The following is a 22,741-nucleotide window of genomic DNA, read 5'->3' as shown; positions in this document are numbered from 1 at the left end:
TAGCTTTTTTTAGTCTTACAGTCTTATATCATTTCCTACAGGCTAATTAAGTTCTATTTTTAGTTGTTTTAAAATGTTTAGTTAGTAACTGATCATTTAAATAATAATGTTACGGATGTTATTACTAGATAAAAAGTTTTTTTCTTCTCAGTATGAATGTAATTTAGATAGGCTATTTGTATGTAAATCCAGTGTTGTGTGTGTTCAGTGCTGCCTCCTGCTGGAGTGACGTGTCAGTCGGTTCTAGAATCGTTTTCATTGACACTTCAGTCCGTGTGAGAGCGAACAGCGACCGGACAGTACACTCCGCGAGTCGAACAAGTCTAACGTTTCTTGAGCTGTTAAAGTATTTATGGAGAGTGTCGCCTTTACCACCAACAGCTATAAGCTACTTCAGGATGGACTGAAATTTCATGCTGCCTCCCAATTTTCTCGGCTGGCAAAACCGTGGACATAAATGCCTAGAACAGATAAGATCAATGTGATGCATCTGCACGAGAGGAAAATCACTCGACTAAGATGGGTAATAAGCAAACGATATTTACTGATGAACAGCTAGACGCCTATCAGGTAAGATACTCTAGTTTTCAGCTTCCAGACGAAAATTAAGCAGCAAGAAAATCAAGTTTTGGGTTAAAGAATGAAAAGATCTTTCTTTCTTTCTTTCTTTCTTTCTTTCTTTCTTTCTTTCTTTCTTTCTTTCTTTCTTTATTTCTTTCATAGTCAAGGTAAATTATATAAATGTTTATTTTGTTAATTTTAATGTGCATTGTTAAAGAAAACTACTTAAAATGTATGTAGGCTACTTAAAAACGGCTTAAACTATATATATATATATATATATATATATATATATATATATATATATATATATATATATATATATATATGTATATATATATATATATAAGCAAGAACAATTAAGCTTATTTTGGATCAATAAAAAATTCCCAGAGATGTTCTGTATGATTTTTTATGAGGCTTCATCTTGTTCTTAGTTTATTGTCTGCAGCATGTGAGAGTTTATTGTCCTTTCCAGTGGAAGGTTTGTAGGATTTTGTAAGAAAATTAGTTTGACATAGATTCATATTGATCTCTGAGCTTTTAAACTCTTTTTTGACTATTTCAAATGTCTGGATTCAAATCTTCATGGTGTTCCTAAAACCGGCAGTAACCACACGGACGTATGGCACTTTTATTTATGATCAGGATTTCTGTGTTTTGTCATGCATTATTTTTGTTCTTTGTGTGAAACCTAAGGTCTGAGCATTGAGGCATATCTGAGGACATCTGATCATATTGTTCTTTATCCTCCTCGTGCGTGAACATGTGAGAAGTTCTTGCTTTTGTCTTCCATAACAGCAGTCTGTCATGCTTTCATGAAACATCATCTCAGTCTGGAAGTCTAGAAGGACTCAGAGAGACTTAAATATTAATAAGATACACAGAGACCCCATTATGATTAGTCAGTGATTGGTCACTTTCTGATCGTTTCTGCTGCCAAAGCTTTATGGTCAGTTTTTCTATCTATCTATCTATCCATCCATCCATCCATCCATCCATCCATCCATCCATCCATCTATGTTATGTAACTGATTAATTGAGTCAGATATTAAGGAAATTTGAATAGTAGGCATCTGAGTTTCCCACTTGCCAGTCAACAAAGTGCGTTAGCAACAATGGCCTCCGCTCCTTGTGCTCTTTAATCACTGGGTTGTACTGCCTGGATCAGTGGAGCTTGGCCATTTGGCTGATAGACTCATTCCTTACGGCAGCCAAGGCTTATCAAGTCATTCATGGTGCTGTAAAACAGAATCAGACAATTGAGGGAGAATACTGTAGAAAATGTAGTGGCTAATCCTAGAAAATACCTGGTTTGAGACACATTTTGTTTGCCATAAAAAAGTATTCTGTGTCTTAATGTATATTTCATGCAAAACTTTGGATTTTGTCATCAATTCTTCTTGTTTCTAAATCTGTGTGTCTTTAATGTAAGACACAAAAGGAGAACTTTTGCAGAATCAGCTCGATTCCAATTTAAATCAGTTTTGGTAATTTAGGTATGTTTGAGTTATGTCGGTTTTTCTAGCATGTATAATACGTTCTCTCAACTTCTGTAATTATACAGACAATGTTTCAAAATGATTGAGACTTGTCTTTTTGTGAAGTAATCATTAAATGAGCCTGTTCATAATAGTTGTTAATTTTAGAAATTGGTTGCGCTGGTCATGCTCTAGCTATAGTTTTTCGTTACTGAAAAAAATAAGCAGTTTATTAGAGTTGTTCATTCATGAATTGGAATACGCTTGTCATTCTCGATATATTTTTTATTATTTATTAAAAAGAACTGGTTCATGCGAGTCGTTTGTTCAGGAATCAAAATACACTGGTTGCGTTGCATGTTTCTGATTCGCTGATTCTGATTTAGCTCAAAAGTGTAAATTGTTCCTGAATCAAACTACATTGGCACTGTTGTATTTTTCCGGTTTAATAAAAAATGTCTGCTTTAATTTAATTGTGTCATTTGTTTGTAAATCAGACTACACTGGGCACATTGTATGTTTTTGATTCACTAGAAAAGAACTGGTTCAAAAGAGTCATTTGTTTGTGAATCAGACTATGTTTCTTTTTGCATGCAGCCCTCCAAAACAACTCTAATACAAGGATGTTTTGTGCCGTTATTTTCCTGTACTGCCTTTTTATTACATCTCTTTCAATACAGACTACAAATTCACATTCACAGCTCAAGAAAAAAATATTTCTGTTACCGTGAGCCTAAAGATTCAATCATCACAATATGGTTTCTTTTCATCACTACTAAAAATTAAATCATAAAATATTACTGGATGTCTTTTATCTGACCATGACGAGCTAAATTGTTTCAATTATTCATTTTTACATATATAAAAATTTGTAGAGTGCAGGACTATTTAATACGTTTGATTTGTAACAATACAAGGAATCAGTGAGAATGATTTTAGGAAATGCCAGCTGCTCTCGTACCTTCATATTTTCCCACTTCTTTATGACGTGATTATAAGAAGTTACGAAGAAGCCATTTCTTTCTGCGAGTATGTAATGTCATTATTAGATATGTGGGCTTACGTTTCTGGTAATAATTTAACTCCAGGTCGTCTATCCTCTGTGTTAATAACTTGCAGCTGTGGCCTTACCTCACATCTCACAGATTCAAGCCTCTATAATTCAAATTAATGAGCAATTAACAGTACTCAAAGGTTAATGCACATAAATCACAGGACTGTCTTACGAGCTGCTCTGCTGATTTGGGGGATAGATTTTTTATTTTTTTTGCATAAAGCTGGCTGGTGTTTGGGTAAACATCATAAAAGAGAGCTTAATCATTAGCTAATAAATCTTTCGGCTAAGGTCGACTACAGTGAGTGCGGTAAAGTAAGAAAAGAGCCAGAGATCTGGGAAGAGTCTTCTAATGGGTTTTTAGGTGTTTCTTGCTACAGTGGGCGACAGCTGTTGTCGTTCCCTGCGGTCATATTGCCAGGCCTCATTTGGCGTGTTGTTTTTTTGTGATGGGTAACACTTATCAAACACTGTGAAACCTTAGAGGCATTGTGTGCTAATACAAAAAGGTGTTGAAAAAGCGGACAAGGAGCTCAGGTGTTGATCCACGTGCAGTCATGCAGTGTAAATGCAAAACTGTTGTTTAACGTATCAAAGCACATGCTTTGGCTTATCGACACGTTATCTGATATGCTTTTATTATTGAAAATAGTGTACCTCAAAGGTGCTATACACTACCTTTATAAGTTTGGGGAATTTAATGATAGTAAATTAATACTTATATTCGACAGGGATGCTGTAATTTAATCAAAAGTGACAGTAAAGATTTAAAATTATTTATTTCAAATAAATGGTGTTGCTTTGAATTTGCTAGTTATCAAAGAACCCTAAAAAAACAGCACAACTGCTTTCAACATTAAAATTAAGAAAATTTTTCTGAGCAGCAAGTTTTAAATATACTAAAATATACAGTTTTTTGTAATATTTAATAATATTACTGGTTTTATTGTATTTTCGATCAAATAAATGCAGCATTGGTGACAATAAGAGTTTTTACAAAAAGTTTTAAAAATCAAAACTTTTGAATGGTACTGAAAATTTAAAAATAATGTTACTTTTTTTATCTTTTTTTTTCTTAGGACTGCACCTTCTTTACCCGCAAGGAAATTCTTCGGTGAGTATAAACCTTTTTGGCATTGTCTGATTCATTTTGTTAATAACTCAGTGTAATTTGTTTTCAAAAAGTCTAATATAAATACGAAAACCCTTTCATGATCATTGTGGGCAGAATTTTTAAGTGAACTCTCTCTTTTGCATCATTTGTGTTATGGTAATGCATGCTCTACCAGTTCATTCTACTCCACTGCACTCCACTGGCTCTTACCAACCATGTCAAATATCTATAAATCTCTCTCGCCCCATTCATACAACTCATTTTTCCCCTGTCAGCAGTTCTGCTCCAGTGATATTCATCTATGCTCATTCATACAGACCAGTCTGCATTTAACAGTCCACTGGCTTCATTAGTATTCCATTCACAGGCTGTGCACCATTTGTTGAGTGAAATTCATACGCTTGCTCTGATGAGACCTGAGATCTAATAAAGAGAACCTGACCATTATAAAGGTTCTTTTTATGGGAGTTGTCATTTATGTGAGCCACCATTTATGGAAATATAGGACCAGCTGATTCCTAAACTCAAAATCCAAAGCTCTGTTCCTAAACCTGCTTTGCATGAACTGATGCCCTTTAAGGAACCTCATAACTTTACATCAACAGCAAGACAAATATTGGGTACAACTTTAGAATTCCACTTTTTTTTCTCGACTTTGCTTTGTCATTTGGAATGCTCTATGTAGGCATCAACTCTGTGTGTCACTTTAAATAAATTAATGTAAAACACATGAGATTAGCTAACAGTGTCTAAAATTGCCAAATTTAAAGTGGGGTGGAATGCTATTTCATGCATACTGAGTTTTTTACACTGTTAAAGAGTTGGATTCCCATGCTAAACATGGACAAAATTTCAAAAATTAAGTTGTACGTTTCCGGTTTGCCGCTCCCGTATAGCAGAGCACTGAGAGCACAACAGACTTCACTGATCAGAGCGAGAGCGTCACGAAATGTCACAAAAGAAGTGTGTTTTTGGTTGCCAGGGCAAGACAACCCTGCACAGATTACCAAAAGAGAAACAGCATTAAGGGACCAGTGGATGGAGTTTATTTTTACAGAGCATCAATGGAGTTGTGCAAGTGTTTTTCTTTGTTCCCTGCATTTCGAAGATGCTTGTTTTACAAACAAGGCCCAGTTTGACGCCGGATTTGCACATCGTTTATTTCTTAAGGATAAAGCAGTCCCAACGAAAAAGGGTCACGATCGTGTGTTGGAACCGCAGGCGGTGAGTAAAACTGCTGCAAATAGCTCTGTGTTCTTAACTTAGCTACCTGCGCGTAAGCACATCAAGTAAACAACATGAGATGTTGTCATCAAACTGCACTTTCCACATGTTCAGCTTAAAAAAAATAAAATAAAAAAAAAGACGACATAAAGTGGAACTTATTCATTTTCCAAAACCGCTAAGCAAATATATACAGTATCAGTACATACCACATAGAGACGTCGCTGCTGCTGCTCTTGTTAAATTTCAGCCTCTGGATCTGATTCTGGATCATAAATAAACGGCTGCATCTGACTGTAAGCCGTGGTTTGTTTTGGTTGGTTTTGTCCTCGCGGTGTCACAGCTTCAAAACGCTCTCAACGCAAAAGCCTACTGGCGCTCGTGATTCTTTAGCTCCGCCCACACGTCACGCCTCCAGCCGCTCATGTTTTTCCGGGAAAAATCGGTACAGACTATCTTTCTCTTATGAATATAATAAAACTAAAGACTTTTTGGAGTTATGAAGGATGCAGTACTACTCTATAGGTACTCAAGATTAATAGGATATTGAGTGAAAACGAGCATTTCACCCCCCCATTTAACTTTTCAGTATTTAATAAAAATATAAATCAAATATACATTATATAAAAGTATGTTTTAGTCCAAATGTCTTTAAACTTTTGTCATTTGGAAAACTCTACAGAGGCAGCAAATCACAAATGATTTCAACTGTTTGAATTAGCATGTGGTGGCATACCATTAACATGTGTAGCATGCTAACATTGGGATCTTAATGAGATTTTTAATAAGACTGAACTTGTTATTGCTAGTTTTCATTATTTAATAACATATAGACAAAATATGAATGGCAAACAGTGTGTTATTCCAATTTTTTATTAAATTGAACATTTTATTGATATTTTTCAATATTCGGCTCACGATTGATTCCAGCTGTTTGACATTTGCATGTAGCTAAGAAAACTGTAGCTGCATTTCTGACTGTTGCCCTTCGAATTCTGCAAATTGAAAATTGTTTCGCAAAAACTTCCACATATCGCAAATTAAAACTTCCATATATGGCCATTATGTACGTAAACCTACCAACATCTGTCACCCTGACTTATCGCAAGAGGAAGAAATTGCATTGTAGTCGCATAACATCGGTTAATGAAAACTGCACAATTTTGCAATCTTTTTTATCGACATTTATACAATTTCGCAAAAAGTTCCACGGAAATCTGTAATGTAAACGCTCCTACTGTGATAGCAAGCATAAAAATATATAGAACATATATTTGGTAAAATAATTTTTAATTAAATTTACCTTTTCTTTTTTTTTCTAATCTCAAATTATATCTTTGATTATTAGCATATTAAATCCTACCTTCTACCAACAATCCACCCCACAGGAAGCATTTTTTAATCAGAAGCATGTGTTCTTAGGCTAGAATCATTCATCCTGCTAAACAAGGGAGAGAGAGATTACATCCCATCCAGCCGAGATTTACAGCCTAGCTCTGTCTGCAAGAATGTGATTCCTTTTTTGCTTTTTTGTGGCTCTATCAGAATCTCTCCCTGACAGGCCATGCAGCAAGCAACAAAGCGTGTAATTGTCTTTAGCCACCAACACGGCATTGCCTCAGTTGTAAGCTGTTGGTATATACATATATAACACTGTTCTGTTGGCCCAATGCAGCAGTGCTCAGTGTAGCTGTACTAATCGGCTTTCAATCAGAAAGGATTGTTCATACAGTTAATCAGCATGAGCTTCAGACTAAAACTAGAGTCCATCATTCAATTTCTCTGCCAGCCTCAATTAGACAATGTGGCTGCCCTCCAAAACCAGAGTTTTCTGTACATAGCTTGTAAGTTCTGTTAGTTTTTGATTCAAATAATTTATAGCACATATACATCTTTGTTTATATTGTTAAATATTATCTAATCATAATTATTTAGCATATAAATAAAGTAAACAATGGCAACAGGATAGTTAAACAGTAGATTAAATGCTTCACTGCACAGCGACTTTAGTGAGTACACACACTGTAGTTAAAATGTGAATTAATCAAATCTAATATTTTTCAACTTTACTGTTAAATAGGCTAATTGTGTTGTTTATGAGCCGAGTTTTATGTCACCATGGAGGCTGATGTTGTATCTAATGGAATTATTCATCATAAAGCAACTGTAGATCTGAATTACAGTTATAGGCTGTTCACACTAAACACATTTTTGTCTTCCACTGCTTCTCATTTCCATTGTTTTTATATGTAAACATGCACTAGATGGATGAGTTTATCCATTGCGCTTAGATCTCGCTTCTTTTGCAGTATCTTGCACTGAACATTGTTCTTAAAATGTGGCGTTCAAGTTTTGTTTTTATTCCACTTTTCCAGCGTCTTGTGACCCTGAGGTAATTATTAGAGTTAAATTACCTGAGATTTGTTTATCCTGCATTCAGACTCTTTTCTGGTTCTTTTTTTTTTGTATTTACTTTTTTCTTTAGTAGCTCTGTAAACACAAATAGGCTCAGTCACAGTTATTGACTCAAGCAGGCCAGCCATTAGTTACAGCTACTAAGAATCCTTGCAGTGGTGCTTTTATCTAGCATCCAGTGCGGCTTTGTGCATTATACACACACAACACAACCACAGAGATCTCTTTATTTTTATAGCTATATGTACATAAAGTGACATCACATGTACATTTTTGTATATTGGACTCTCAATATGTTAAATTTCAACATATTAACATGATTTACAGATTTACAGGGCCAGCTTTACTAAACCGGACAAATTAGCATTAAAGCACAATTCCATAATAGGCATAATAGGTCCCCTTTAAAGAATGCAGACCCATCCAGATCAATACAATAATGACCAGCGCAATCTACAAAAAGCAGCACAAATTACCGGCTGCCTTAAGACATGCTTTTTTTGGGGCGTTAAATAATGGGCACAAATACCAGTAATTTGACGTGCGCAAACATAAGTAATTCGCATTGCGTGATTGATTATAATACTCAAAATTAAATTTTGCATCTGAAAGGGAAACTCCTACAAATGCATATTTAGTGAGGTCAGATAAATGTCCAGCGCTAATTCTTCACAGCGCGTCTTTAGTAAATCCTGACAGTACTACAAACCCGATTCCAAAAAAAAGTTGGGACACTGTACAAATTGTGAATAAAAATAGAATGCAATTATAGGGAAGTTTCACATTACAATATTTTATTCAGAAAACAACATAGATGACATATCAAATGTTTAAACTGAGAAAATGTATAATTTTAACTGAAAAATAAGTTGATTTGAAATTTCATGGCATCAACACATCTCAAAAAAGTTGGGACAAAACCATATTTACCACTGTGTGGCATCCCCTCTTCTTTTTATAACAGTCTGCACACGTCTGGGGACTGAGGAGACAAGTTGCTCAAATTTAGGAATAGGAATGGTCCCGTTCTTGTCTAATACAGAAGTCTAGCTGCTCAACTGTCTTACAGTAGGTCTTCTTTGTCGCATCTTCCTCTTTATGATTTGCCAAATGTTTTCTATGGGTGATAGATCTGGACTGCTGTCTGGCCATTTCAGTACCCGGATCCTTCTTAATCTACACAGCCATGATGTTGTAATTGATGCAGTATGTGGTCTGGGATTGTCATGTTGAAAAATGCAAGGTCTTCCCTGAAAGAGACGACGTCTGGATGGGAGCATATGTTGTTCTAGAACTTGGATATACCTTTCAGCATTGATGGTGCCTTTCCAGATGTGTAAGCTGCCCATGCCACACACACTCATGCATCCCCACACCATCAGAGATGCAGGCTTCTGAACTGAGCGCTGATAACAAATTGGGTTGTCCTTGTCCTCTTTAGTCCGGATGACATGGAGTCCCAGTTTTCCCAAAAGAACTTCAAATTTTGATTCGTCTGACCACAGAACAGTTTTCACTTTGCCACAGTCCATTTTAAATGAGCCTTGGCTCAGAGAAAACGGCTGCACTTCTGGAACATGTTTAGATATGGCTTCTTTTTTGACCTATAGAGTTTTAGCCAGCAACAGCGAATGGCATGATGGATTGTGTTCACCGACAATGTTTTCTGGAAGTATTCCTTTGCCCATGTTGTGATTTCCATTACAGTTGCATTCCTGTATGTGATGCAGTGCCGTCTAAGGGCCTGAAGATCATGGGCATCTAGTATGGGTTTCCGACCTTGACCCTTACACACAGAGTTTGTTCCAGATTCTCTGAATCTTTGGATGATATTATGCACTGTAGATGATAACTTCAAACTCTTTGCAATTTTTCTCTGAGAAACTCCTTTCTGATATTGCTCCACTATTTTTCACCGCAGCATTGGGGGAATTGGTGATCCTCTGCCGATCTTGACTTCTGAGAGACACTGCCACTGTTCATTGTATGTACATTTAACTTTCCCGGCCTCTTATTGCAACTTGTCCCAACTTTTTTGGAATGTGTAGCTCTCATGAAATCCAAAATGAGCCAATATTTGGCATGACATTTCAAAATGTCTCACTTTCAAAATTGGATATGTTTTCTATATTATATTGAGAATAAAATATCAGTTTATGAAATTTGTAAATTATTCCATTCCTTTTTTACTCACAATTTGTACAGTGTCCCTATTATTTTGGAATCGGGTTTGTATTTTAACGCCAAAGGACTGGTAGTAAATATGTCCCTTTTATGTATGATTTATATAACAATTAAATTAGAATCTTAACCTCTAAATCTATCTCTTAGTAGGGTGTGATGATTGTTTGAAAATGTATGAACACGATAATTCAAGAATTCATTGAAATACCTACAAACACTAACAAGATCTGAATTGCATTGCTGCTACTGGTTCTTAATGTTAAATGATAAATCCTTTAAAACAATCTTTGTGTTCCTAAGATGTTTCTAGAATGTATTTTGACTTTCTGTGTAAACACTGTAACCTGCATTTCTCTCACAGTGTGGGATCGCTTTCCAAACCTTACGAAAGACCTGGAACCCTATCCCTTGATTAAGCACATATTTGCAAAGTGTCACATCATGTCTGGTTCATTCCTCTCCATGATAACATAAAGAAATAAAGCTTTTGCTTGTTATTCGACCTGGCTGTTGTCCATTCCATATGTGCATTAGGTATAAATAAAACAAATTGCCTGCTTTCTGTTTTAATAGGATTGACGTATTGCTCTCGGGTTTCAGGATACGCTGTTAATCGCTGTCGTTTGAAGATCAAGTGTCTACTTTAAGAAATTAAAAACAGATACAGGAGAAAGGGGTAGTGTCACTTTACAGTCAAACGACCCAATTACGGTAATACAGAAGCCCAACCACAGGCTCTGATTGGCTGAGCTGTAACTAGTGTACTTCCCCCAGTCTGACTCACAGCCAGGACATTTCCAGTGCTGTATATATGTCTTACATTTTCTGTCTGTCATAGGAAATTCAGTAGGTATCTTCCTACTTTGCTGTGTTTCTCACTCATGACTCAACCTTTAGATTTTATGGAGCTGGTTTAAAAAAGTATCAGTTTTTTGATGTTTACATTACTATCTATGACATACTGATAATGGGAAATATGGGTTTTCTTTAATCATCAGCAACTCAATGCCACTTGGCCTTACCTCAGTTTTTCTCTCGATGTTCCTTCTATGTTACCAAATGCGTTCCTTGTTCTATTCCAGTATCATCACCATCTCTTACCAAACTGTTTGGCTGCGATAAATACCTCGCTCTCACTTCAACTTTGAGTGTATTTTATTCAATCCTGTGGCCGTTTTTGGGTGTTATGTATGATGTGAGATTGATAGATTGGCCGATGACCCCTCATGATGATTGCTGTGGTGTGTAAAGCTTGAAAGCATAATAAGATATGATTCAGGATGCTGCACTGCATCATGTACAAATGATTTACTGCTGTTTTCTTGGCCATGTTTGTCCGAGGACCCTGTTGTGGACGTAGTGACAGTTAAATGAGATTTTATTACCATTCTGATAGACGTTTATGGGGATGCTCTTCTATAATGCAGTCTTTAAAAACATCTGCGTTGCAGGCTTTAAAAAACCTATACAGAATAAGATGAATAAGAATCAAAAGGTGGATATTCATAAATAGGAGACATTTGGTTACTTGTTGATTGCAAATCTCATGTTGTTGTTTTTCTTTTGAGACCTATTAGGTTCTGTATGTTATATAAACTATTAACAACATTAACAGTTAACATGTTACAATCTCTTGAACTGTATCCAACATTTAAAATTATACAATCATTTTAAATACAATAAATTTACAGTGATTTTCACTGGTGATTATGGATTGTGGACTCTGGAATTAAATTAAATTTATGCATTTAGCAGACACTTTTATCCAAAGCGACTTACAGTACATTCAGGCTATCAATTTTTACATATCATGTGTTCCCGGGGAATCAAACCCCCAACCTTGCGCTTGATAGCGCAGTGCTCTACCAATTGAGCTACAGGAACACTTGGAATTTGGCCAGAAGTGACAGTTTAAAGTTAACTTATGGTATCTTAATAATGGGCTTTTTCAGTGTTTCAGAACCTCTAATGTTCCCTGGTAATGAAAAATCCCTTTTGATATTACCCAGAATTCCTTCTCTAAGGTTATTTCGCTGAGATCACATGAGCAGCTGGTGAAAATCTTCCTGTTGGTCGGTGCTAGTTGGTATTGTTTGTGCATGAAACTATTGTGGCCTCAGTTATCATAATGAAACCCATCCTACGGTCTCTTGGTGACTCATGATGGGTCATGGACTTTCCTGTGAAAGCGAATAAGCCTCACCGTGATGTGTAGGAGCCCATAGGTGAAGAAACATTCTCCTGTCATATCAACATATCAAGTGACCTGATCACTATCACACATAGCCGAGGTACTGACATGTCATTGCCCTTCTAAACTGCAATCAGAGAAAATACAATGAATTCTCTTGATGCACAGTATCTGTGTTGACTTCTCATGTATGTGTTTCATTGTTATTAAATGGGCTGAAGCATAACATAGAGGCTGCGTCCATGAAAGGGGTTAATGAGATGTTTAATGCATTACTTTCTAATGGCCATTATAGGCTCTGCTTATTCTTCAGCAATGAACCATTACTGGCTTTTATCTTATGTCCCCAGAGAGCTTTTCAACCCTCTGCTTCCATTACCCATTCACTGGGTGCTTTAATGCACTGGGATGCTTTGAAATAAACTTCAAAATATTCCACATAAAAATTAGCTTGATTGGTCTCTGGATACCATAGTAGAGCTACTACTGCTGGTCAAGTTAAATAAAATATTATACCTTTCTCTAATAATGCATCATTTATCTGAACAGGATTGTTGGTGCTTATAGCGCTTACTTGTGCAACAGCTAGAGTGCTGTGGGTGGTTGCTATGGCATTGACATGTCACTGTTTTGAGTGGTTAAACATGTTGCTGTGTGGTTGCTAATATATTTAGAATGTTTTAAGTGTTGTTGTGTGAGCACTAAGGAGTTCTGGGTGTTTTAGTGCATCTGTATGTGGTATATAAGGTGGGCTGGGTGTTTCAGCGCGTCCGTATGCGCGTCCGTATGAGGTCGGTAGCGTGTCCGTATGTGGTGTCTAAGGTGTGTTGGGTTGTTCAGTGAATCCGTATGCGGGATCTAAGGTGTGCTGGGTTGTTCAGGGCGTCCGTATGCGGGATCTAAGGTGGGCTGGGTGTTTCAGCGCGTCTGTATGCGCGTCCGTATGAGGTCGGTAGCGCGTCCATATGTGGTGTCTAAGGTGTGCTGGGTTGTTCAGTGCGTCCGTTTGCGGGATCTAAGGTGTGCTGGGTGGTTAAGCGCGTCCGTATGTGGTGTCTAAAGTGTGCTGGGTGGTTCAGCACATCCGTATGTGGTATTTAAGGTGTGCTGGGTGTCTTAGGGTGTTCGTATGCAAGATCTATGGGGTTCTGGGTGTTTTAGCGTGTTGTATGCAAGATCTAAGGTGTGCTGGGAGTTTTAGCGCATCCGTACAGTATGTGGTGTCTAAGGTGTGTTGGGTTGTTCAGTGAATCCGTATGCGGGATCTAAGGTGTGCTGGGTGGTTAGCGCATCCGTATGCAGTGTCTAAGGTGTGCTGGGTGTTTTAGCTCCTCCATATGCGGTGTCTAAGCTGTGCTGGGTGTTTTAGCGCGTCCATATGCGGGATCTATGGTGTGCTGGGTGTTTTAGCGCGTCCATATGCGGTGTCTAAGTTGTGCTGGGTGTTTTAGCACGTCCATATGCGGTGTCTAAGTTGTGCTGGGTGTTTTAGCGCCTCCGTATGTGGTGTCTAAGGTGTGCTGGGTGTTTTAGCGCGTCCGTATGCAGGATCTAAGGTGTTCTGGGTGTTTTAGCGCGTCCGTATGCAGGATCTAAGGTGTGCTGGGTGTTTTAGCGCGTCCGTATGCGGGATCTAAGGTGTGCTGGGTGTTTTAGCGCGTCCGTATGAGGGATCTATGGTGTGCTGGGTGTTTTAGCGCGTCCATATGCGGTGTCTAAGTTGTGCTGGGTGTTTTAGTGCTTCCGTATGCAATGTCTAAGGTGTGCTGGGTGTTTTAGCGCGTCCGTATGCAGGATCTATGGTGTGCTGGGTGTTTTAGCGCGTCCATATGCGGTGTCTAAGTTGTGCTGGGTGTTTTAGTGCTTCCGTATGCAATGTCTAAGGTGTGCTGGGTGTTTTAGCGCGTCCGTATGCAGGATCTATGGTGTGCTGGGTGTTTTAGCGCGTCCGTATGCAGGATCTAAGGTGTGCTGGGTGTTTTAGCGCGTCCGTATGCGGGATCTATGGTGTGCTGGGTGTTTTAGCGCGTCCGTATGCAGGATCTAAGGTGTGCTGGGTGTTTTAGCGCGTCCGTATGCGGTGTCTAAGGTGTGCTGGGTGTTTTAGCGCGTCCGTATGCGGGATCTAAGGTGTGCTGGGTGTTTTAGCGCGTCCGTATGCGGGATCTATGGTGTGCTGGGTGTTTTAGCGCGTCCGTATGCAGGATCTAAGGTGTGCTGGGTGTTTTAGCGCGTCCGTATGCGGTGTCTAAGGTGTGCTGGGTGTTTTAGCGCGTCCATATGCGGGATCTATGGTGTGCTGGGTGTTTTAGCGCGTCCGTATGCAGTGTCTAAGGTGTGCTGGGTGTTTTAGCGCGTCCGTATGCGGGATCTATGGTGTGCTGGGTGTTTTAGCGCGTCCGTATGCGGGATCTAAGTTGTGCTGGGTGTTTTAGCGCGTCCGTATGCGGTGTCTAAGGTGTGCTGGGTGTTTTAGCGCGTCCATATGCGGGATCTATGGTGTGCTGGGTGTTTTAGCGCGTCCGTATGCAGTGTCTAAGGTGTGCTGGGTGTTTTAGCGCGTCCATATGCGGGATCTATGGTGTGCTGGGTGTTTTAGCGTGTCCGTATGCAGTGTCTAAGTTGTGCTGGGTGTTTTAGTGCATCCGTATGCAGTGTCTAAGGTGTGCTGGGTGTTTTAGCGCGTCCATATGCGGTGTCTAAGTTGTGCTGGGTGTTTTAGTGCGTCCGTATGCAGTGTCTAAGGTGTGCTGGGTGTTTTAGCGTGTCCGTATGCAGGATCTAAGGTGTGCTGGGTGTTTTAGTGCATCCGTATGCGGGATCTATGGTGTGCTGGGTGTTTTAGCGCGTCCGTATGCGGTGTCTAAGGTGTGCTGGGTGTTTTAGTGCGTCCGTATGCGGGATCTATGGTGTGCTGGGTGTTTTAGCACGTCCGTATGCGGGATCTATGGTGTGCTGGGTGTTTTAGTGCGTCCGTATGCGGGATCTATGGTGTGCTGGGTGTTTTAGTGCGTCCGTATGCAATGTCTAAGGTGTGCTGGGTGTTTTAGCGCGTCCGTATGCGGGATCTATGGTGTGCTGGGTGTTTTAGCGCATCCGTATGCAGGATCTAAGGTGTGCTGGGTGTTTTAGCGCGTCCGTATGCGGGATCTATGGTGTGCTGGGTGTTTTAGCGCGTCCGTATGCAGGATCTAAGGTGTGCTGGGTGTTTTAGCGCGTCCGTATGCGGGATCTATGGTGTGCTGGGTGTTTTAGCACGTCCGTATGCGGGATCTTTGGTGTGCTGGGTGTTTTAGCATGTCCGTATGCGGGATCTATGGTGAGCTGGGTGTTTTAGCGTGTCCGTATGCAATGTCTAAGTTGTGCTGGGTGTTTTAGTGCGTCCGTATGCAATGTCTAAGGTGTGCTGGGTGTTTTAGCGCGTCCGTATGCAGGATCTAAGGTGTGCTGGGTGTTTTAGCGCGTCCATATGCGGGATCTAAGGTGTGCTGGGTGTTTTAGCGCGTCCGTATGAGGGATCTATGGTGTGCTGGGTGTTTTAGCGCGTCCATATGCGGTGTCTAAGTTGTGCTGGGTGTTTTAGTGCTTCCGTATGCAATGTCTAAGGTGTGCTGGGTGTTTTAGCGCGTCCGTATGCAGGATCTATGGTGTGCTGGGTGTTTTAGCGCGTCCGTATGCGGGATCTATGGTGTGCTGGGTGTTTTAGCGTGTCCGTATGCAATGTCTAAGTTGTGCTGGGTGTTTTAGTGCGTCAGTATGCAGTGTCTAAGGTGTGCTGGGTGTTTTAGCACGTCCATATGCGATGTCTAAGTTGTGCTGGGTGTTTTAGCGCGTCCGTATACAGTGTCTAAGGTGTGCTGGGTGTTTTAGCACGTCCGTATGCAGGATCTAAGGTGTGCTGGGTGTTTTAGCGCGTCCGTATGCAGGATCTAAGGTGTGCTGGGTGTTTTAGCGCGTCCGTATGCGGGATCTAAGGTGTGCTGGGTGTTTTAGCGCGTCCGTATGAGGGATCTATGGTGTGCTGGGTGTTTTAGCGCGTCCGTATGTGGTTTTTAAGGTGTTCTAAATGGCTCAGAGTGTTGCTATCTGGTTGCTAAATATTCGGAATGGTTTAAGTTTCTGTGTTGTTGCTGAGATGTCTTATGCTATGTCATTGCTTTGGTGTTCTGATTGTTTAGGTGTGTTGCTATGTGGTTACTAATGTGTTTTGAATGTTTAGATGTGATGTCATGTGGTTGCTGAGGTGTCTAGAGTGTTTTAGCATATTATGTATGTTTTGAATAGTTAGTGTTGCTAAGGTAGTTGCTAGTTGGTTGCATTCTATTAGTATAGGAGTTTTTCCTTCAGTCTAAGTTTATGGGAATTTTGGGCTGTTTTATTGTTCACCCAACAAAATTGTAAAATCTGATGGTTTAGAAAAGAAACAGCATGAATCGCTCCTCTTATTTGCGGTTTCAATCATGTACTTTCTTTATGGTGCACTCAAGTGTATAATGCACAGCTTACCTGAATTATGTCTACCACTTGAGTTTTGTTCTGTCAAACAGCTTCCAAACCTTATTTGCATAAGAACTCCTACTTCCGATGGCTCGTTCAGGGATGCTGTTTTTCATTTCTATAGTTCCAAGCTGTCATCTAGTGTTTTGTAAGTACTTCCAGCTCTAACATAAGATGCGTCAGCCGGTTTGATTCATGTGGATGGATTGTCCCTCTGCAATGACACTGAGATTAGTTTTGATAACAGGGCCAGGGGAGCATGAGAAACAAAATGGACAATCACTGGCAAACCTAATGGAGTCTTGTACTTTATCACCTTCATAAAACACTCCGTTTCTACTGTTCCCCACACACACAAGCACAATCCACCAAGCTGTTATACAAGGTTAGCGTAGGGTTATCAGCAATCGTTATGAATTGGCTTATGTATTTCCTTGCATCCTGATTGGACGCCTGTGGTGCAACATGAGATTTGTTTCTTTTCTTGTAACTACAGCAGTTTCATGATACAGTATGTACTGTACAATCGTCAATCCTAGAAATACTTCCACAGCCTCAGCTAATAATATGCCTAGCAATGTTATTTTTTTTTTCTGAAAACATTTTATCATGTTTTTTATTAGTCTGCAAACTTAATCCATCACTATTCGCATGTTTAATCACCTCATTGTGGTTTAGTACAGGATAGTACGGTATGAAACTTTTTTTTTTTTACAGTCAAGGATGGGGATATGTTTTTTTTTTCTTGCAATAGGTCACTTTGTTTTACTTAAAAATTACATTTTGATTTTGTTTTTTGTAGCAGTATACTGTGATATTATCTTGTTTTGTTTAATGGTTTGTTTGTTTTAGATTTTTGCTGAACATGCTTTTTTTGTTTCTACTTTGTTTTCGTTTTGCTTGGTCTGTAGTAAACAAAAAGGCTGAAAAATGTTTTCTTTCCTACACAAAGCTTCATCCAATTTTCTATATCGTCCTGTGCCCCTGTGGTCCTGATTTTTACTGAACATCTGCTATTATCTCTGTGCAAGTTTTTATTTATTTATTTATTTATTTATTTATTTTATTACAGCTGCAAAGGCCTATTACAGTGTCCACTTCCCTCTGTCTTGTTGCCCTGCTCAGAATGAGTCATCAGTTCACGTTTGCTGGCAAGCTTCCAAAACTCTTTGTGCAGAACAAATAGACAAAGCAGCCTTGTGAAATTTGCCTGCTTATTCAAGAGCATTTATAATTCCTCTTATACTGAGTGCTTACTTATGAGTTGGTGTAATTAACAATTGAGTTTCAGAAAATGTAGCTTTTAACTTGTCAGCTTACCTTTTGCATTAGTTTTTTATTTTATTTATCTATTTTTATTTATTTGTTTATTTATTTTTGCTGTCATTGCATCTACAGAGAAACAAAACAATAAATGGTCTGTTTTATTTTTGTTATGTTTTTTGTCATTTCATCACAAAACAAAATATAAATATTTTCTATTGTTGTTTCTTTGTTTTTCCTTTTCATTTGTTTTTTTTTTGTTTGTTTGTTTGTTTGTTTGCTTGTGTTTTTTTATTTTTTTTATTTTTTTTTGTGTTAACAGATCATAATTCCTTGTCAAATATTTCATCTTAACTTGTTATTTGACCAGGGATAAAGTAGTTAACTAAAACTAAAACCTAATAAAAATGTAACTTTAAATGAAATAAATGTTAACTGAAATAAAATATATAAAATAAAAAATAAAAATTCAACTATTTGACAAGATGGCATTTCTATTTTTACTTGAAGTACTAAAGTAACAAAAACTAATACATAAAATAATAGAAGCTGCAAACTATTAAAATGACAAAAACACTCGACAAAATTACAAAGAAAAAAAAATCTAGTTCAAAATATTATCAAAAACTATAAAATTATACTAAAATATTATATAAATCTTTTTTTTTTTTCAGTAAATAAGTACATTTAAAATACCATCACTCAGGACTCTGGTCTTCTCTTATACATTTCAGATGAGCCATTTTGTGTCATTCTCCTTTTTGTGAAGAAAACAAATGAGATCTGATTCAAAGGAGATCTAAGAAGAAGTCACAGGAACAGCAATGAACTGCCATAACCAGTTCTTACTTTTTTCTCTATTGCAGCTTGCATGGAAGATACCACGAGCTGGCTCCACATTTGGTTCCAATGGACTACACCAATGACCCTGATGTTAAAGTCCCTTTAGCCCTCATAGTCAACATGCCGGAACTGAAGGTAATGCTAACTATTCACTATAGAACTCCTCAATCAGTTTGCACACAAAAGCATAAGTGGGGACAGAAATATTCCCATTCTCTTGTTTAAGCAACATGATGCTTGTGCTATGACCCTCTCTTCACATTTAGCTTATATCCGATATAATAGACACTAGTTTTTATAGGGCAAAATTGGTTTTTAATGGCCACGCTGGCTGGGCTGTTTATATGACAAAGCACAAGCGAGGGATATAACACCACTATGCTTGTGAAAGTTAACGCTCCATGAGATGATGCCATTTCAGCAAATTATGTTAGCGCTTTAGATATTAGGTGGTTGTAAAGACGCATACGTTTAATCGGACTACAGCGTCAAGAGATCATTTATAGGATTAGCCAATAAGAGCATTAGCATTATGCTAGTATTAAAGTAATAATGATGTTAATTTGTAGAGGAAACACTTTATTAGTGCCTTTCCTGAACTGATTATTGTAAAACTCTTTCAAATATGAACTTTTATTTTTTTTAACTCTGTAAAACAGTTGATTTTCAATCTACTTCATGCCCTATTTCATCTGATTTATAGGTTATGCTTTTTAGCATGTAGGGACTTTTAATATAATTGTAAACACATCCTTTAGGTTGTGGTTCCCGTGTCTGAAAGAAAACTTTTATAATGCTAGCAATATTTCAAGATGAAACTAGACTTAAGCAACTAAGGTTTACTTTATTATCCATACATCATTTTTTTATATATATATATATATTAAAATGTGGGTATAAAATATGATACATAGGGCTTTTTGAGAAATCTTTCAATCATCATTGTATCCCATTGCAGTATATGTTTTGCACCACAATAAAAACTAGATCACTAGAGCTTTGATCATAAAACTGTTTCTATATCATCTTACTAAGACATATTATTGGGAATTAAAGAGTGACAACTGATATTTATTTGCATTTTTAGTATGTAAAGATCAAATTGATTCACATTACAAGCTGTTTGATTTAAATAAGACATATGCACCTTTTTTCGATCATATCGCTGATCCAATCTCACCTTTCCCTAATAATTTAGACCCAACCCTAAAAAATTTGCTGGATGTTACGGCTCCAGAATGAGCCCCATTATGTCCCCCTCGCTGGAGGCATGATTTTACCGCCCTCTAAAGCCGTCAGACGCACGAAGGAGCTATAAAGCCAACCCTAGGAGGTGGATGATACTGATGGAGACCACTCAAGCTGGGATTGATGGGGCTACGACAGCTTCCAGTTTGCAAAGATCCTCTCAAGCCTTCACAAACATAAATCTCTGACCCTTCAGTCTGATAATTAGTCTTTTGGTGCAGAAGTAGTGTAATTTAACACATCAGAACATTATAGGGCTGTTTACTTGAAATCCGCCAATACTGAGTTTTTTTTGGCATACACATTGATGGATGTTTATATGATTTTGCCCAGAAGACAGTCTAACCTAATTTTCGTCAACTTGAATGAATCCAATCTGGTTTCAGATTCTGAAAGATCTCTTTATATGAGCCCTAAACCTTGCAATCCAATTTCATGTTCATTTACTTGTGCATTACATGTGTTCAGAAACTAGTGCAGTAATGTCAATAAACAAAGTACTTATCTTTTTATCTTGCAGACATATATATAAAAAAAAGATTAAATGAATATCAAACAAGGATTTTACTAACTACAGTTTGAAATATAAGGCATGCAAAAATTAACAATAGCACTGTGCATAAGGTATTTTGTAATCAAAATAAACTAAAACTAAAAGTAATTACTCATACTCATAGTAGACACTTACTAAGAAAACAGTCCGATTCAAGCTTTTATGTGCTACATTATTTTTCTGGTCTTCAACTTCTAATCCGTTGTTGAAGTTTCATTTGATAGCATTGTTTACATGAAGGCTATTCAATATGATTTAGTCATCGATCCAGTTACTAACAGATTATTTGGTTGAATGTAAAGTAGCTCATCTAAATTATCATTCCTGAAGTTCCTTCAAGGTGAACTGTGGTGTGTGCTATGGCTTATACTCATCACTTGAGCAAACCCATAACCTGAAGAAACATATTACACCTCAAAACCCACATGTAAAGCTTGCTATTTTGACCTTGCAGATGGTAAAATGGCACAAAAATATCACCCTGTGATGGTGTAGTTGTAATTATGCACAGGCTGTTGAGTGTTTAAAGCAGAGCAGAGACATCAGGGTTGATCTTGCTCTGCTGTGTTCATGCTACTGTTCCCAGAGCTGTTGAGTCAGCTAGTAGCACAGGGCATAAAAATTCCTTTAGGCCAATAGCCAGTAAGAAATATATGGGCGCCAGTTTGGGGAGTCAGCCTTTCTACATTTTATCCATGACTCACTCAGCAAAACTCCCTCTGCTGCACACATGCTTATGTACAGCCATACATTTGCACTCTATAGCCAGGCCTAGATACAATCTACAGAGGTTTTATTTTTTTTTTACATCTACATTGATTTTTAAGGCAAAATATATTGACTTAATAATTAGTACTGCTCCGGGCGTGTTTTCACAGTGTGTGTTTCACTACTCACTGCTGTTTGAGTGCACATGGGTAGAATGTGAAATGCAGAGCACAAATTCTGAGCATGGGACACTTTAGCCACACGTAATGACACTGTTAGTAAAATATAAAAAAAATAATAATGTGGTTATATGTAGTATTTTTATGTTTGCACCATCGCCCCTTTGATCGTAGGTTTCCGTAAGAATATCCAGAAACATTTTGCACAGTGTTGTTACGGTTACTGTCAATTTCAGAAATTGAAATTAAGCTGAAATAAAATGTAATATAAATAAATGGAAAAACTATACTGCGAATACTAAAACTACCATCAACATAAAAATTTAAGAAGGTGAATTGAAATGAAAAATAATAATAAAGAATCGCACAACAAATTTGCTATAACTTAGACTGACACTGGAAATACTTCAAAATACTACTAAATACAAAGATCTGTCATGAAACTCTATGTGGTGCAGCCCGATAAGGTCTAACTCAATCTGATATAATCACATCATTGCTCACAAGGTGCAGATGATTGGTTGCTTTTTGCATCAGCAGATTGCTGCTCAACATTGAAAACTTGGCTAGTGCTTGCTGTAGCAGTTGCAGCACACTTCAGAAACCCTCCTCCTTCCCCAGCTCCACCTGTATAGTTCTGCTACAGGGTAATTTCATGTATGTTATATATTGAGATTATTTCATGTATGTTATGTATTTTCTTTTCTACATGCTCGCAGTAGCATGTCTGTGGAAGTATTGGCAGTAGCAAATCGGTACTTGCTCTGCTTGCAACAGAAACATAGCAGATCTATTCCAACAAGACCAAACACATTAACATTGCCATGTGCTTTACCAAGCTAAAATCTCAAAGAGTTGAGTGACATGACAGATTCATGACAGAAACACTATAATAGTGGATAGACAGATCATACTAAAAATACACCTCTCTAGTTCTTTTCATTGTGGCTTCCCAATAAACCTAATAAAATATTGAATTCCTGTTTTCTAGGAGAATCCGTTCAGGAATCGGATTGTGGAATCATTCTCTGAAGACGGCCAGGGGAACCTCAGCTTCAACGACTTTGTGGACATGTTTTCAGTTCTCAGTGAAATGGCTCCCAGAGAACTGAAAGCCATTTATGCTTTTAAAATATATGGTAAAAGTCATTTTTTATTAACTCATGTACAGTCCACAAGAACAAAAATATATATTTTTTAACAATGCGATTGTCACAGTGCACCGT

The 22,741-nt window shown here is 38.0% G+C and overlaps 1 protein-coding gene across 3 annotated transcripts in view; it reads left to right on the top strand.

The window, feature by feature from the left end:
• Nucleotides 1-22,741, top strand: part of cib2 (calcium and integrin binding family member 2) — a 30,642-nt gene that overhangs the window by 5,302 nt on the left and 2,599 nt on the right. The window contains exons 1-4 of one of the 3 annotated variants that reach the window (XM_026202763.1): nt 223-570; nt 4,176-4,210; nt 18,851-18,962; nt 22,507-22,654. In XM_026202763.1, coding sequence (XP_026058548.1) covers nt 520-570; nt 4,176-4,210; nt 18,851-18,962; nt 22,507-22,654 — 346 coding nt within the window. In that variant the 5' untranslated portion in view covers nt 223-519. Of the gene's footprint in view, nt 1-222; nt 571-4,175; nt 4,211-16,428; nt 17,233-18,850; nt 18,963-22,506; nt 22,655-22,741 lie in introns of those variants that run through there. The other 2 variants (XM_026202765.1, XM_026202764.1) reach the window with 2 other exon arrangements.

Source organism: Carassius auratus, chromosome 25 (assembly GCF_003368295.1).
Source record: "Carassius auratus strain Wakin chromosome 25, ASM336829v1, whole genome shotgun sequence".
Lineage (NCBI taxonomy): Eukaryota > Metazoa > Chordata > Actinopteri > Cypriniformes > Cyprinidae > Carassius > Carassius auratus.
Note: the sequence above shows the minus strand (reverse complement) of the source record. Positions and strands in the feature narration are given on the sequence as shown.